Below are 16,694 nucleotides of genomic sequence, written 5' to 3' on the forward strand. Positions count from 1 at the left end.
GATAATAGTTGATCGCCATCGTTTGATTTGTAGTGTGTAGGTGAACGGGACGAAGATGAGTACTTCTGCTGCGGTGGAAGCACCCTAGCCACAGGTGATTTCAATTGCTGACCGAGCAAGTCCTGCCGGTTTGCCAAATGGAACGACTGGTCCTTTTTAAGCTTACTTTTCGTAAGTACGTTTTATTTTCTTCAGGACTATTAGTTGCGTTTGCAGTTTACTGACGAAACGGCAGCTCAACATTGACAAGTTCCCGCGGCTTTGACTGGATTATCTGTATGCGTCACATCAGCGCATTGACAGACCGATAGTTTTTCTTGCGAATTACAGACATCTTACAAGTATGTACATACACTCGCCATCTTTTCTTTTTTGCGGAAAAAAAAATGTATTAATCAAGTAATAGGAGTGTCATCCTGATTACAAACTAAATGAATCTCATCTGATCCAGAGCCGATCTAGACATTGGTGCAAGTTTGGACACGCCCAAACTTTTATTTTTTTTGAAAAGATGAAGGCCCTGAAGGACCTAGAGTCTGCATCCATCAGCGGTGGATGTACAAGTACAGAAAGGACCCCAAAAGAACATGATTAGCACATGAGCCCCTAGATTTTCCACACAACACCCTACAGGAAATCGCCAAACGCGATCGAGTACGTCTTCACCGCCGTCGGTTGTCGACTTCCTAGCGCGGCCACCCCCGCACCCACCGGGGACAAACCCACTTGGTGGAGCGGCAGCGCTCACCACCACGCCGAGATCCAATAAGATCCCCCAATGAAGAGGGAAGAAGAAGCTCAGGCCGTCGAGCCTGAGCGCAGCAGGACCACCCTCGCGGCCAAGAATAGCTCCGGCGCGCCATCGCCGTCGCTTGGGAACTGCTGCAAAGGGCGCAGGCCCTAGAAGCCCTCGGCGCCACCACCGAACCTCAGCCACCGCACGATCCTCGTCATCCTCTCCCTCGCCCCCTTGGCCGGCCAAGAGAGACGGAGAGCGCGCAGGTCGCAGATGTTGGTGATGACAACGCCAGGAGCGACGCTTCGATGGAGATGTCAACCAGGCTGAGCGCCCCCCATTCCCCTCGCCTCCACGGCAGACCAGAACAGGGGCAACCAGACCACGCGCCGAACTCCGTGGATGGATGTGGTTGCTGCCGAGCTGCTTCTCCTCGCCGCCACGGCCGGACAGAAGCATCTTCGCAGCACCACCTCCCTCCACCTCGAAACGCCTATGGACACCGAGCTTATTGACCAAGCCGCCAGGCTGAATCCCCCTCGAATCGGACTCCAACTGTTGGAGCTCTGCGAGGAACAAAGAGTCTAGCCATCCCCAGATGCAGCTCGGATACGCTGGGGCAAAGCTCGCAACAACCTTATTGACGGAGATCTCCGAGCTCACCACCTCCCTGCGCATCGCAGAGAAATATGAGCTCAGCACGCACCAGATCCAGTTGGGAAGATCAGGTACTTTCCCATACGCCACAGAGGAACAAAGCCTAAACCTAGTAAATACACTACTGCAGCCAGAACCTCGCCTCAGCCATCTCCGGGCGGCAGCACCGCCAGCGAAGACCTCAGTCCGGCCTGGGGCTCTCGAGAAAGCTCTCAGGAACTGTAGAGGAAGAGAGAGAAAGAGGTAAAATGAGCCCCCCGGACACGCCCAAACTGAGTTAGACTATGACTTACAACATTTAGTTCTCTACTGATGTGCACAACATTGCACTCTCTGGCACTACCGCAAAAGTATTTCATTGATCAACCCAGCATACGGAGATCTGTTCACTGTGTCCTCGTTGATCATTTGAACCGCTACAAGACAGTCGCTTTCCACAACAATAGGACAGTCTGACAACTGCATGGCCGAGGATACCCCCTCGGCACATGCCCTTAGCTCAGCTTCGAGCGAACTGTCACAAGAAACCAGGTGCTGGCAAGCAGTGAAAATGACAGCACCCTGGTCATCTCGGAGGATCATGCCAGCTCCTCCCGTGACGCCATTAGCCACCCAAGAGCCATCAACATTCAGTTTCGACCAACCTGGTCGATTCGTAGCTTTCTTCTTATCTGGCTTGAGGCACCATGCTAGTTTGAATCTTGGTATGCTAGAAGTGTCATTGTCCTCCTAACCATCCAACAATGTTGAGATTTCACTTCATTGATCAACCCAGTATACGGAGATCTATTCATTGTGTCCTCGTTGATCATTTGGACCGCTTCAAGACAGTCGCTTTCCACAACAATAGGATAGTCTTACAACTGCATGGCCAAGGATAAACCCTCGCGCGAGTTGTCAGCGGGGATTGAGGGAGACAATAAGATGTTTACGGCTTGGGGCTAGGGTTTCACCTCCCGCCGCTGCCGCCACCTCTCTTCCCCGCCGCCGCAGCCATCGGCTCCCACCTCCAGACGCAGCAGCCTTCTACCGAGCTCCTCCGCCAGCAGATCTACGCCGCCTGACCCATCTATCCCCTCTCGTCGCCGCCCGTCTCGACCCAGCGCCTCCTCCTCCCGTCTGCCCTCCCACTCCGCCGCCGCCAGAGGTCACGCTGGGCAAAGCCCGGGCGATGACGACGGCGGCGGGGTCTCTCCTGACGGGCGGTGTCCCTTTCCCCTTGTGGCGGTGTGGTACTTCACGGATCCGGCGGCGCGGCGCTGCGGGATCTCGCGGAAAAGGCGGCGCTCTGGCGGCTCAGGTGGGCGGGGCCTCTCCCCGACGGTGGTGTGCCTGCTCCGGCGATGTCGAGCTCCGGGTTCCCCATGGTTTTCGGTCTGGGGGCGGACCTGTGGAGTTGGCTCAGCTGCGGCAGGCGTGGTTGGCTACTGGCTGCTCGGCATCGTGGTGGTGATGGCAGCTATTCTTGGCAGCGGCGGGCTGGAACTCCACCTTCTAGTCCCGTCCAGCTGTAATGGTGGACCGGCGAGCAGCGCCTCCTCCGCCAACTTCCGTTCCTATGCGACTGATACGTCCAAAATGTATCTACTTTCCCGAACACTTTTGCTATTGTTTTGCCTCTAATTTTTGTATTTTGGATACAACTAACACGGACTAACACTATTTTCAGCAGAATTGCCCTGGTGTCTCGTTTTTGTGCAGAAACTCAACTTTCAGGAAAATCCCCGGGATTAATGTCAAAGGGCCTATTTTCCCAGAAAACTCACGGAGCCAGAAGACCAGAAGGAGGGGGGCCACGAGGCGCCAACCCCATAAGGCGGCGCGGTGGGCCCCTGGGCCGCGCCGCTCTATGGTGGCGACGCCTCGGGCGGCCCCAGGTGCTCCCCTCTGGACTACTTAAGGTCTTCGACCTAAAAACGCACGGGGGTTAGACGAAATCGCCAGAAGCCATCCAGAACACCGCCGCCATCGCGAAACTCCGTCTAGGGACCATAAACTCCGTTCTGGCACTCCGCCGGGACGGGGAATTGGAGGAGATCATCGCCATCATCACCACCGACGTCTCTCCATCGACCAGCCATGTTTCCCCCATCCATGTGTGAGTAATTCCCCCGCTGTAGGTTGAAGGGGATGGTAGGGATTGGATGAGATTGGTCATGTAATAGCATAAGATTGTTAGGGCATAGTGCCTAGTGTCCGTAATTGGTACTTTGATGATATTGTTGCAACTTGTTATGCTTAATGCTTGTCACTAGGGCCCGAGTGCCATGATCTCAGATCTGAACATGTTATTGTTTCATGATGATATTCATTGTTTTATGATCTTACCTGCAAGTTGTATACACATGTCGCTGTCCGGAACCCGAGGCCCCAAAGTGACAGAAATTGGGATAACCGGAGGGGAAGGCAGTGATGTGAGGATCACATGTGTTCACGGAGTGTTAATGCTTTGCTCCGGTGCTCTATTAAAAGGAGTACCTTAATTTCCAGTAGATTCCCTAGAGGCCTGGCTGCCACCGGCTGGTAGGACAAGAGATGTTGTGCAAGTTTCTCATTGCGAGCACGTACGACTAAATATGGAACACATGCCTATGGATTTTTTAGTACTTGGATACTGTTTTATTACTATCTGCAAATGCCCTACTTTGATTGTTACATGATTTCTCTCATCCATGCAATGCCCGTTCATCCATCCCTGTGCCTACAGTATTTTAATCCTGCTGTTTACTATAATCACTACTGTTGTCTTTGTTACACCGCTGCTGATATTTCACTACTGCTACTGCTATAAAACTGTTACTACTGATAAACTCTTGCGAGCAAGTTTATTTTCAGGTGCAGCTGAATTGACAACTCCGATGTTAAGGCTTACAAATATCCTTTGGCTCCCCTTGTGTCGAATCAATAAATTGGGTTTTACTTCCCGCGAAGACTGTTGCGATCCCCTATACTTGTGGGTCATCAGCGACTCTCGCCGGCGGACTGTCACAAGAAACCAGGTGCTGGCAAGCAGTGAAAATGACAGCACCCTGGTCATCTCGGAGGATCATGCCAGCTCCTCCTGTGGCGCCATTAGCCACCCAAGAGCCATCAACATTCAGTTTCGACCAACCTGGAGATGGCTTGGACCATTTAACTTGGATAGCTTGCTTTCGATCCGTAGCTTTCTAGCGCTCATTCTCCCCCTCCCAGGCTCTCACGCGTCTACAGTACCCTTGAGGGTTCCTCTCCTCTGGCCGGGCCGCCGACGACCACTCCGCCAGAATAGCTGGCCGGAGTGCGTCTCGATATGGCGCCGGAGTAGATTAGGGTTAGGATCTGTTGTTTCTTTGTGTTTCCCGGCCTCTGTCGGCGTTTTTGGGCGGTTTGCCCGTAGCTGGAGGCGGAGCCATGGATCTCGGCCACTGGATCTGTGGTGTTTATAGGGTTGTTGCGGCCTGGTCTTCTACTCCTGAGGCCGGAGGGAAGCGGGCTGGTGGCAATAACGCCTTCCCCAATAAATCGGTGGCTTCTGGATCCGTTCTTCCACGATCTCTCGGCGCTGGTGAAGCTCTCCTGTCCGGCCGTGTTGGCAAGGGGGAGGGCAGATCTGGTGCGGTGAAGAGGGTTTCCGTTCCTCTCCTTGTTGGCCATGGTGGTCTGAAGGAGTGGGGGCAAGATCCTTTGGTTTTGGATCTGGGAGGTGGTGGTCCTGGTCGTTGGAGCTGTTCGAGGTGGTCGAGGTCTTTGCTGCGTGCTTTCCCGGCCTGCCGTGGCGGCGAGGAGGAAAGGTGTGGCGGACCGGCTGCTCTCCAAGGTCAGCATCGACGGCACCTGCCTGTGTGGTGCTATGTGCATTTCGTCTTCGAGCTCAAACACGCGGATGGCTGGCTTGCCTCCGCGCTCTTCTGCCGGCATGGCGGCATCAAATCAATATCCTGTGTGGAGATACTTCCTCCAAGCGGCTGGAGCTCGACTCCAGGATTCCACCAAGTGGTTTGTCCCCGGTGGTTCTTTGGTGTCCAGCAGCGACGGAGCTTCGTCGGATTCGGGCGTTCGAGCTTCTGCGCCCAGCTCCTCGGCGGCGACGCCTTGAGGACGCCGGCGTCTGGTGGTGGCGGAGCACATGGACCTGATTGCATTTCTTCTTCCTGTTCTAGGGTGCTTCTTGTAACTTTAGAGGGCCTTTTTCAAATTTCAGGTTTCTCAGAGCGAGAGATGCCAAAGGGCCTCTTTGTAATTTGTACCCACCACGTGTGTGATGATGAATGAAATCCCACCTTTGTTCAAAAAAAAAAAAATCCGTAGCTTTCTTCTTCTCTGGCTTGAGGCGCCAGGCTAGTTTGAATCTTGGTGTACTAGAAGTGTCATTGTCCTCCTAACCATCTAACAATGTTGATTTTCAAAACCAGGTTTATGCTCCACCCAAACCCTTTGTGCATAGTTTTTAATAGATTTCCTAGTATCTTATATTCATAAATTACGTCATTATTTCATGTGCCACGTCATTATTTAGTGTAATGTTCTACTTTTTTCAGTTTTGGAGTAGGCGTGTGCTATCGTTTCCCATCGCATCTGTACTTCCAAGCAGTTTTTGTACTCTCTTCAACAAGTTTCAGCCCCAAAGGGCAGCAGCATTCCTTGTGTTAATGTTAAGCTTTGGCGCAGCAACACGCCTCGCCCATGGTTCTGAACATATACAATATTTGGCAAGGATAGAAACTATATTACACAAAACAATATATTGAAGTACTAAATTATTTTTGTAGAATAATCTGAAACTACAATACATAACTTTTACACTTGTGTCTATTGCTGGGAAATCTTCTTTGTTTTTATTCTCGTGGCTTTGGCTGGACAGCGTTGTTAAGAACGCTGCTTAATGCCAAAGCTAGCATTTCAGCACTGGTTCTGTTGGTGAGGTCCTACATAGGTGGTAGATGTTCCACGTTGGAGACAGTATGTCTAAAGCTTGTTTATATGCATTTCTCCGCACTAGGATTACTAGCTTGCAAATGCAAGTTCTTAATCTTCTGATACACATTTTACACAAAGATGCGACACATGGCATCGTCAATTTCTTATAAGGAAGAAAACTGAATTATAAGTTGCATATCTGGACAGAAATATGAAGCACGAATTTGCTTTAAATATTCAAAGAATTTCTAAATAACATGTATAGTATGTAAATTCATCCACGTCCAATATACCACCGTTTCATCTATAACTTCAATGATGCATCTCATTTTCCTCAGGAGTAACATTTGGCAATCCCATCGGTATTCCTAGAATGAAACACATTTGCAAATCAGAACCAAGAAAACAGAGCCTGTACTCAACCAACTGTCACAGGAATAGCAGACTTTTTGCAAGTTTATAAAGATATACTTCAAGTCTATTTCACTGAAAAATTCCAGGTCAATAAGAGTACATGCAATGTTGCAGTTGCAGGAAGTATTTTCCAACTTGAGTGACAGGAGGAATATTAAAGGCCCAATATAACAGTACAAATCTCAGGACAACCGTAGACAATAAGACAGGAATGGAAAAGAAAATAGCAGACATAAGGACTGAAGAAATATTATGCAAAACACACAGGCGGTTGTACTAACACCTCAACTTGCATTGGGGAGTGCACGTGCTAGTATGAAACCTTTAAGCAGTGGGTGTCCTTACCAAAGTAAAAGGATATATTCAGTCCCTGGCACTGAATTCAGATTGCAAGGCAAACCTTTTATCTTGAGTTGTACAACCTGAGAGAATGCGCAGCCAAAAGAACCATTGTCAGGAGTTACCTATATCTCAATATCATGATCTACCATAGCCTTTTCAAATAAGTCATTCTTCAATCATTTGGATTCTATTGAGCAAAACTCATATCAGATGACATGTCGATTTCAAGGTGTTCATGTGTGTCAGACTGACGACCAGAGAAATAGCAATCACAAGCTAAACTGATGCAGCCAAGAGAGAACAAAAAATCTTTCAGCACAACAAGGAGCACCACACTTGACAGGCCAACTTACATCGCACCACCAGCTGGGCACATCACAAACGTCATGCAGAACATAAGATTTTAGAGCCACAAACACAAGAGCCAAAACCATCAATAAGTTGCAATACGTATGATTGAACGCAAATAAAGTTTACCGGGAGTAAAATTCTAGAACTTGTTCCCCAACCTGCTCCCCAACCTGTCACTTGTCCATAGTCAATAAAGTTTACCGGGAGTAAAATTCTCTGAAGATAAGTCTGCAGAAATGATTTGTTTTGTGGGCAAGGTGTGAGCTAGGCTCCTAGTTCTCATCGAGGAACCAGCAATATCCTGAACTGATTAGAAGTAGATGAAATATGTGTCCATAATGCGGAATAATTACTGTATAGGCACCACTATTGGATCTGTAATAAGCACATGATGAAATCAAGTAAATGCCTCAATGATCTGTTCAAGTTTGATGTTTATGCCTCGAGTAAAATTGCTTTCGCTAACTCCATCCCTGAAATTAGCATGAGCTCAGATGGTGGTTAAGACATTATCAAATATCCATTTTCACTAAGAAAACAATATTTCCGTCCTTTGGCTGGAAAATTCACTGGTATTTGCAAATAGTAATTTCAGATCCGCACTGGTAATCCCTGATTTTAACGCCAAAAAATATGAAAGCACTGTAGAAACCATTCACAACAGTAGAAAATCTGTGACGTGGCATGGCTATGGTTTCAGTAAACTCTAGAAGCTTATATATAGGTAATTATGATACGACGTGCTCTCACATGCCGAATAAAACAACCGTCTATGTTATGTCCAGCCGAGAGCAGACAAAGGGAAATCATGACTACAGGTGTTGTCTTATCCCCAGATGGCAGCAAGCTCACTGTTTGTCTTCTATGTGTTACGGAGTATGTGTTTAGATGAAATGGCTTGTCTGACTGGTTATATTTGGTTTCAATGAATGGATAGGAACTCGGCCAAAAAACTCCGATAACCATAAGAAACAGAAGACAAAACACAGAACTAGATCAAAATCGTACCCGCAACTAAGTTTTGAGAAGGTATGAGTCTAACTAAATATGTACGCCTCACTGCTAACTATGTTTTCATGTTTCAAGCATCTCATTTTTATATCACTTGCAGAGAAACTTGGAAACTGGAGAAGCCAGACTGTGGGAAACTCAGCCATACGAAGAAGGGAACATGGTGTAAAACAGAGTCCCATGTTTATGTGAGCACTGATTTTGGTTATTCTTGTTTAATCTTTTATTGTGTCAATATTGATGCCATAGCTATAATTGTTCTTTTCGTTTTTAGGACAAAGCACATCGAGAGGTCCAAAACAAAGAAAATGAAACTCAAGGTCCACGCTCAAGTGAGCAGAGAAACAACATTTTCCAGAATGCATACAAAGACACTCTGCAATGCAAGTCATCGCAGCCTCATTGATACGGATACATGACAAACCTTGAACTAGATCTGAAAGGTATCAGATCCAGATTGAAGAGCAAACTCGTGCTACAGCAAAAACCCAGCAGCAAAACTCTGAGCTCAAATTCCAGTCTCGATCTTCACTCCTCTTCCAACAATCTTTCTTTTTCAGCACACTCTTTTTTTAACCTCTCATCAAGTTGTTCTCTCTTGGCACGCTCCAAGTTAACCTCTCATCAAGTTGTTTGCATGTTCAGCTTCTAGTTGATCTTGTAATTTGTTGACCTGCTGGCTGAGCTTAGAGTTTTGCTGTTGGGTTTGTGTTGTAGCATGAGCTTGCTCTTCAATCTGGATCTGAAACGAGGCTACGATGACTTGCATTGCAGAGTGTCTTTGCATGCAGTCTGAAAAATGTTGCTTCAAACAAGAATAACCAAAAGTTAGTGTACTCACATAAACACGGGACTCTGCGTTAGACCATGTTCCATTTTTTCATTTAGGTGAGTTTCCCACAGAGCAATACATAGTTAGCAGCAAGGCGTACATATTTAGTTAGACTTTAAAACTTAGTTGCAGGTACGATTTTGATCTAGTTTTTGCTTTGTCTTCTGTTTCTTATTGTTATCGGAGTTCTTTTGGGTGAGTTCCTATCCATTCATCGAAACCAAATATAACCCGTTAGACAAGCCATTTCATGTAAACACACAGCAGACAAACAGTGATCTTAGAGATAACCTGAAATTTTAAAATCTAAACACATGGAAGTTAAAATATAACCATGGCATGACGTGACTCTTTTGTGTCAAGACAAGCAGGGGGTGAACTTAAGATTGAGGGCCAAGAGGAGAGGAGCTCATGGCCCAAAATGATAGCCTTTAGGTAAACCAGCGAAATTAAAAACAAAACAAACTCTTACCCTCTCTTTGATTTTGTTCAGCTTGTGACAAACAAGGTTGCAGAAAACCCTTAGTACCAGAGCAAATGATGAGTTGAGGACCTCGTGAAGCAGCCACTCCATACTGCTGGACCTTGCTCCGGCTTTAAGTAATGATCCCTACTTTGAAAGATATTTCCAGGATGACTCACCGTCCTGCACAGAAACAGGGAACAAATGTTGACCTTGTGAAGAACCTGTATATTTCCACTTAAAAACAAGTGCATAGAAACGGTTACATTTGCGTGGATCTGTAAAAATATATCATATACACATAATGCACTGAAGAACCTGGTGAAGGTATTCTTCTAATTGATGTGACGTGCTTCCCTCTGCTCTCCAGATGTCTAGACTTGCTGTAAGAGCTTTGAAAAATAATAACATGGTGATCTCTCTGCTCTACAAACAACAGTAGATTGTGCAGTCTGCTCATGAAAATGTTACAGTACAAAAATAAATTCTCCAACGAAGGGTAGCCAATATTCTTCTCTTCTTCACATAATCTTCTACAAGAACTGGGAAAAGAACCACAAATTAACTCAATGTGACATCCCTTCAGGGGATCTCCTCAGTCCTAATATATGTGATGCTAGCTCCTCATCACCATGCTGCCTCAGTAACTGCACCAAACAATCAGCGCATGGAGATTTAATGAGTATTCCCCTATCGATGACCTTCCTCGCCAACGCCGACGCTTCAAGGACATGACCCTCCTCAGACAGCCCAAGCAACACACTAGCATAAACATCAGAGTCGCAGAGCACCCCATCGTCATCCATCAGTCTCAACCAATAGCAAGCATCCAGCCACCTTTTGCCCCTGCAGAGCTCCCTCACCATTGCGCTTCCCCCGAGCGGGCTCAGCTGCACCCCTTTCTTCATCATCCTCTGTGCGAGCCCTTCAGCTTCCCCTGCCATCCCAGCCCCGGACAAGGCAACCAGAAGGACATTATAGCACTGCCCGCTCGACAAAGCTCCGTCGACGACCAAACGCTCCACCACATCATACGCGCTGTCAAGCGAGCCATCCCCTCCGGCGGTGCAAAACCCATCGACCAGCGTCCGCACAAAAACGCGGTTCGGCATCACCCCTCTAGCCACCATCCTATCCAGCACGCTCAGAGCCTCCACCATTCTCCCCCTTTCGCAGAGGCATTTCACCAAACACGTGTAGGACACCACGTTGGGCGCACACCCGGCACCCAGCCCGCCGCCTTCCATCTCCTCGAGCAGCCCCATCGCGGCATCCACGTCTCCGAACGCGCGCATCCCGTCGAACAAAGCGGTGTAAACCACCACATTGGCCACGCACCCAAACTCGGGCATTTTGTCGATCAGGCAGCGGGCGCCTTCGAAGTCGCCCCCGTGTGCCAGCTTATGCACCGCGGTCACTATGAGGGGGACGGTCGGGTCGACGCCGGATGTGGACATGATGTCGAGAACGGCGGAGACGTCGCCGGGCGAGCCCGCGACGCGGAGGGCGGAGTGGAAGCAGGCCACGTCGGGCGAGATGGTGAAGGAGCGCATGTGGCGGAGGATGGCAAGGGAGACGGGGAAGAGGCCGGCATGGGCGGAGATGGCGAGGAGGAGGGCGTAGTGCGGGAGGGGCAGCGGGCGCTGGGAGGAGGAGAGGAGGAGGGGCACGGCGGAGGGGAGGTCCGGGAGCGAGGCGGCGACCGAGGAGAGGGTGTGCGGGGAGGGGAGCGGCGGGGAAGGGGGCAGACGCCAGAGGAGGAACCGGAGGGAGAGGAGCGGGGAGGGGAGTCGCGGGAGGAGATCGGGGAGCGTGTGGAGGGGGAACGCGTCCGACGGAGACGGGAAGGCGCGGGAGAGGGCGTGCGGGAGCGGCGTAGATGAAGCCTGCGGCGACCGGAGGACGGCGAGGAGGGTGGCGAGGTTGGTGTCCCGGCCGGTGGAGAGGCGGCGGAGGAGCGATAGGCGCGGCGGCATCTGGTTTTGGACGACGGAGGGAGTTTTTTTTTCTGGAGAAATCTAAAGGTATAAACGGTGCAACCTCACCGGGCACCCAGGTAAATTAGATTTGACTGACCGTACATTTTGCCTCTAGCAAATCTGAGCCGTCCATTTTTTTACCATGGCAGTATAAAAGGTACATCCAACAAAGGTAACCCTAGCGTGCAGCCCCCAATCCCTCACGTCCTTCTGCTCCCCAATACCCTCGCCCGGCGGCGCCGCTCCGCCTCCCTTGCCGCCACCCATCCCTCTCCTCTACCATTCCTGCCTAAGAATCCAGCCACCGGATCGAGCTTTGCGTCGTCGCCGTTCCCGGGAGCACCGTAGGCTCCGCCCGCACCGGGCACCATTGCTGCGCACCACGCCGCTGCGTCGCGAGAGACCGGTTGGAGCCGGCCGAGCGAGGCAGGCCGATCTTGCCGTGGGTCGGGTCGTCGGCGGGAGGAGCAGCTGCGGTGCATCCTCTCCTTCACATGCTCTGGTATTCCCCACTCACAGCTCTCCCCTTTGAACGCTATTGCATCTCTCTTGTATTCTCTCTTCCTCAAGTCTCTCTCCAACGCGCTCTGCAGGGAGATCACCAGGAGGGTTGCGACATCTCCATATCCGGAGGATAACAGTCTACCTCTCGCAGGTTGCTGTGCCTCTCCCTCCTCGAGGCTTCACCCCACTGTTTATCTTGTCATCTACCCTGCTGCTGCATCTATGGCCGCTCCTCTGCATCTCCTCTTGCCATAATCGACCTTGCCATCTGCAACCGTTTGAAGGTATATTAACTCTTTGTTTGCTTCCCCTGCCTCACACTGGACTACACCTGCAGAAATTGCTTTAATTATAAACTATGCAGATTCCATGTATATATATGCCTACAAGGTGTTCGACAATATTCCTAGCAGGTTGTTCTCATATTTTGTTTCTTATTCTTTTGATTTTTTTTGTTGAGAAGAGATAAAGAATCAAAACTGAGTTGTTTGGTAGACCAACTTAAGTACTGGTTAGCAAATCTATGGACCTATATTGTGCCTTTAATTTTAGTTGAGTAGAGTTACATCACTATATTGAGATATTTGTTGTATATGTTGTCTGACACACCTTGTACTTGCCTTGTCATCATTGGGGCTGCCTGGTGGAAGCAATGCCACCTCGTCGTCGCCATCAACGGTGTGGCTGCCAAAGCAGCGGAGGTCACGCCAATGGCGAGGCCGCCGCCGTGAGGTGTATAGTGAGGTGCTCGCCCTCCCAAAATTGCCTCATGTCGCATCGATCTCTACTGCCCCTCATCCACTGGCCGCTGCTTTGCTGCCGGCGAAGGGCGTCGACTTAACCCCCGCACACCTTCCACCTTAGCTAATCGGCGCCTTGTCCCCATTCTTTGAGAAATCATGGTCTTTTAGAAAAAACATGTGAACTCATATATTCATGCACTTACATTTTCTCAGTTTAACAAATACTAAAGACACTTTTGCCTAATGCTGGAATGGTATCACACATGTAGGGGAGTACCAATGACTTGTGCAAAATGAGTACAGAGTAATCAGCCATATATACGCGCTACACATGCTTTTATGTAAACCAGGGGCCTCCCTACATTGGTGATGCCATTCCCATATTCTCTCGTTTTTTCCTTTCAATTGCAACTTCAGTATTTATTTAACTGAGAATATACTAAGGTGAAGAGTGAACTGAATCATTTTGAATTTGCTGTCTTTTTTAGCAACTTACATGTTTTTTACTATTTTACTTCACCAGAAGTCATATATCAAGAAGTTACGGCTCATCAGCAAAGTAATGTATCCAAAGATTACCAGTTTATTGTGCTTTGAATTAATGCAGCTTCTGGCTAATTGTATCATATAGTCGATTTACATATTACTTGGTTGAGCTACACTTTTAGATTGTCGTTATTTAATCCATGTTAAGGTAAGGAAGTTTCTCCAGTGCTTCTTTCTTCTAACTGATATCTTCCGAACATTTAGCTACAGTTTAAGGCTATAAGTGCAGTTGATTTTAAGCTCATGATTGAAACCTTTTGCAGGACAATCATGTGTCCTTCTCGGGTCGGAGTTACATAGATTCAGAATTAAATATTCTTGGAGATACCAGAAACATTCGCGATTAATGGCACAGAGAATAGACAGAGATACTGAAGATCTACTGTAATAATATAAGGTAAACATGATTGGTGAATTACTCGTGCTACTTTTCTTAAATGACATGATACATCAATCTTAGATTATTGTCGCTGCATTACATGTAAGTCGCTTGCAATATTGTTTGATTTCTTCTTTCGTAACAGAAGTACAAGACCCTTTATAATATCTGCATGGCAATGAAATAATCAGGGTACTTTTATTCGAGTATGCTTGATCCGTGAACTCGTAGGTGAAATTTTGTTGTAAGATTGCCCAAAACTTTCTGCGCATAATCTGTGGCCATGCATATCTGGATAGATGCCCTCGCATATTGTTCTAGGTATCTAAATATTTGCTTGGTTTTGTTATTTGTTGTTTATAAAATCTTTTATCATGTGAACATTCGGCTTGAAACACATATCTCCATTCATTGAGAGCCCCATCAAGTACATTTTGATCTGTTCTAAATATGCTTTATGATTGTTCCTCTCAAATACTGTGAGAGCCCCATCATGATTCTGATCTACCTCTATTCTATCAAGATTCTGATCTACCTCCATTTTCTGGTCTTCTTTTGTAGTGGTTGAGCCCATCTGGAAAGGAGCAACTGAACTGATAATTTGCTTGGCTCGTGCAAGAATGCATAATGTGATTGTGGTGCAGTTCTCAGATGGCTATATGGATGCAGTTATAATAAGAGACTTTCCAAAGGCTGATCTCGTAGCTTTGCTACTCAAGGTGAGTGATGGGAGCTATGTGAAATCCACGTATGATACATATCTCAACGTTATTTATTTACTCAGTCTGCAAAAGTACATTAACGTTGAGTTTTCGAAAGAATGCTTTGGTCTGGTTGTCGCTTAGAATTGATCTGTACTGTATTATTATAAATCCACTGTATATAAATAGAATAATTTATAAAAAATTGTTTGTTGATCAATCTGTTGTCTTATTTGTTAACATCTTCAATTCAAATTTAGTTCAGATTTCTTAACACTGAGTGCTACTTCAAGACAAAATAGACGAATCCCCTAGCTGCCAAAGGCATAGTGTTCGGAGTTTCAAAAGAATATTGCTACTAGAATTTTCATTTTTACCGCAAGAGTATTGCTTATCCTTCATATTATTATCCGTACTTCCAAATGCAATGCTCATCTTCTTTCTTTGGTTAGTGGTTTTTGCTTTAATTTACGTTATTTTGCGTGTTTCTTTACATTGACGATTCATTTGTTGCATGAGCTAGGATGTTTCTCTACATTGATGATTCATCTACTAACCTAATAAGTAAAACATATTGATGAAATAGAAACATGATTTCATTTCTCTATCGAAATGTCTTGTTGTATATCGTGTTCTGCAAGTTTTTTATTTGCTATGAGGTTGCTGGATTTTTGCTTGATACAAAGTAAAATGCGTATTTCTCTATGAAACCCGTGTGTTATCAAGTACAAGAACATGCTATGTGATTGTTCATAAGAAAAAGTGTTTGTCCCAAGGAATAGTTTACAAAATAGTGGAGTAAGGTTCAGGATGTTAGCTCTTTTAAGTTAAGTTTTCCCTTGTCGACAAAGGATAGGCAATTAGTGATAGGGAGAGCTTCGTGTATGAAGCCACCAGATAGAAATCAGGTTGCGCCGTTGTACCCAACCGGTGGACGTATTTATATTTGAGCTTACTAATATCATTTGCTATTTATTGCATCAATCGCTGAAGGTTAGACATGTGTGCATACACTGCATTTGCAACTTGGATCCAGATAGGCTGGTTTGTACCTTTATATAGGTCTATATAGTGTCAACATTGCCTGCTGAAATGGGGTATTTTCATATATTCTTCTGTTTCTCTTTCAAACGATGCGAGCATAGTTTTATATGCTGAACTTTGTTTAGGAAAGATTTTTATTCACAAGGAGGTTTTTGTGATGGTTTGGAATTATCGTAGTGAAGGAACTAACTATCCTGAATTTTCTAATTTATGTAAACCTGATGTATGGAAGAGCAATGTGGTTTGCTCTAAACTTAGATTGCCATGACGTGTCTAATATATTTCTCGACATTGTTATATCCGTTATGGATCCGTTATGGATATAGAATTAGTAAATCAATTAAATTGGGTGGTTACTACCTAAATCAGCACAACCCCGTTGATACGGTTTGGAATAGTTTTCTTTGTAACTTTCAAAATATATGGTGTTTAGGCTTGAACATATAGATGCCTGCTTGGATGCAGTCTCTATCCCTTATGGATATAAAATTAGTAAATCAATTAAATTGGGTGGTTACCTACCTAAACCAGCATAGCCCCGTTGATACGGTTCGGAATAGGTTTCTTTGCAACTTTCAAGATATATGGTGTTTAGGCTTGAAAATATAGATATCTGCTTGGACAAACATTACTTTTGACAAGCAAAAGTACTCTTGGTGCCTCCTTCAGTTCTCTTGCTGTGTGGCCAAAGCAAGGCACCTAAATCTATTCTTTTCAATTTGTTTTTATGGTTCATGAGCGGTAATTTTTTGTCTTCTTTTTTCTTGGTGCCTCCTACACTTCTATACAATCGTGCACCTTCGATTTTCACTTCTTGCCATTTTACTTGACATGGTTGCTGCGTTCTTCACCTCTTCGTTGCAGGTCGTTGTCCCGTTTAAGGTTGCCGCTTGCTTGAAGGCTGTTGTTTTTCTCGGTAGATTTGGGATTCAACTCATTGCGAGGTAAGCTTTAGCATCTGAAAGGGATCTTTTGGGAATCATGTTCTGCTAGAAGATTTCAGTTTGCCAGTGCTGCAGTAGTTTGCAAGCAATCTTCTCATGTTGTATATCCTCTCCAAGCCACTATATGTTCATTAGATCGGTTATGCTTCACA

The 16,694-nt window shown here is 46.6% G+C and overlaps 1 protein-coding gene across 2 annotated transcripts; it reads right to left on the minus strand.

Moving 5' to 3' along the window:
* Positions 1-6,338: 6,338 nt before the first annotated feature.
* LOC127296229 (uncharacterized) lies at positions 6,339-11,714 on the minus strand. 2 transcript variants are annotated; one of them, XM_051326264.1, is made up of 3 exons: positions 10,021-11,714; positions 7,049-9,885; positions 6,339-6,657 (listed from the first exon to the last, which is right to left on the minus strand). In XM_051326264.1, exon 1 carries the CDS (start codon positions 11,676-11,678, stop codon positions 10,269-10,271), a length of 1,410 nt encoding a protein of 469 aa, XP_051182224.1. In that variant the 5' UTR covers positions 11,679-11,714; the 3' UTR covers positions 6,339-6,657; positions 7,049-9,885; positions 10,021-10,268. The 2 variants fall into 2 exon arrangements, with proteins under 2 accessions (XP_051182224.1, XP_071675434.1); XM_071819333.1 differs by having other exon boundaries at positions 6,339-9,885.
* Positions 11,715-16,694: the final 4,980 nt, after the last annotated feature.

Source organism: Lolium perenne, chromosome 4 (assembly GCF_019359855.2).
Source record: "Lolium perenne isolate Kyuss_39 chromosome 4, Kyuss_2.0, whole genome shotgun sequence".
NCBI classification, from domain to species: Eukaryota; Viridiplantae; Streptophyta; class Magnoliopsida; order Poales; family Poaceae; genus Lolium; species Lolium perenne.

Coding starts and splice junctions, on each gene's coding strand:
- LOC127296229 (XM_051326264.1), bottom strand. CDS start 11,678: ATGCCGCCGCGCCTATCGCTCCTCCGCCGCCTCTCCACCGGCCGGGAC.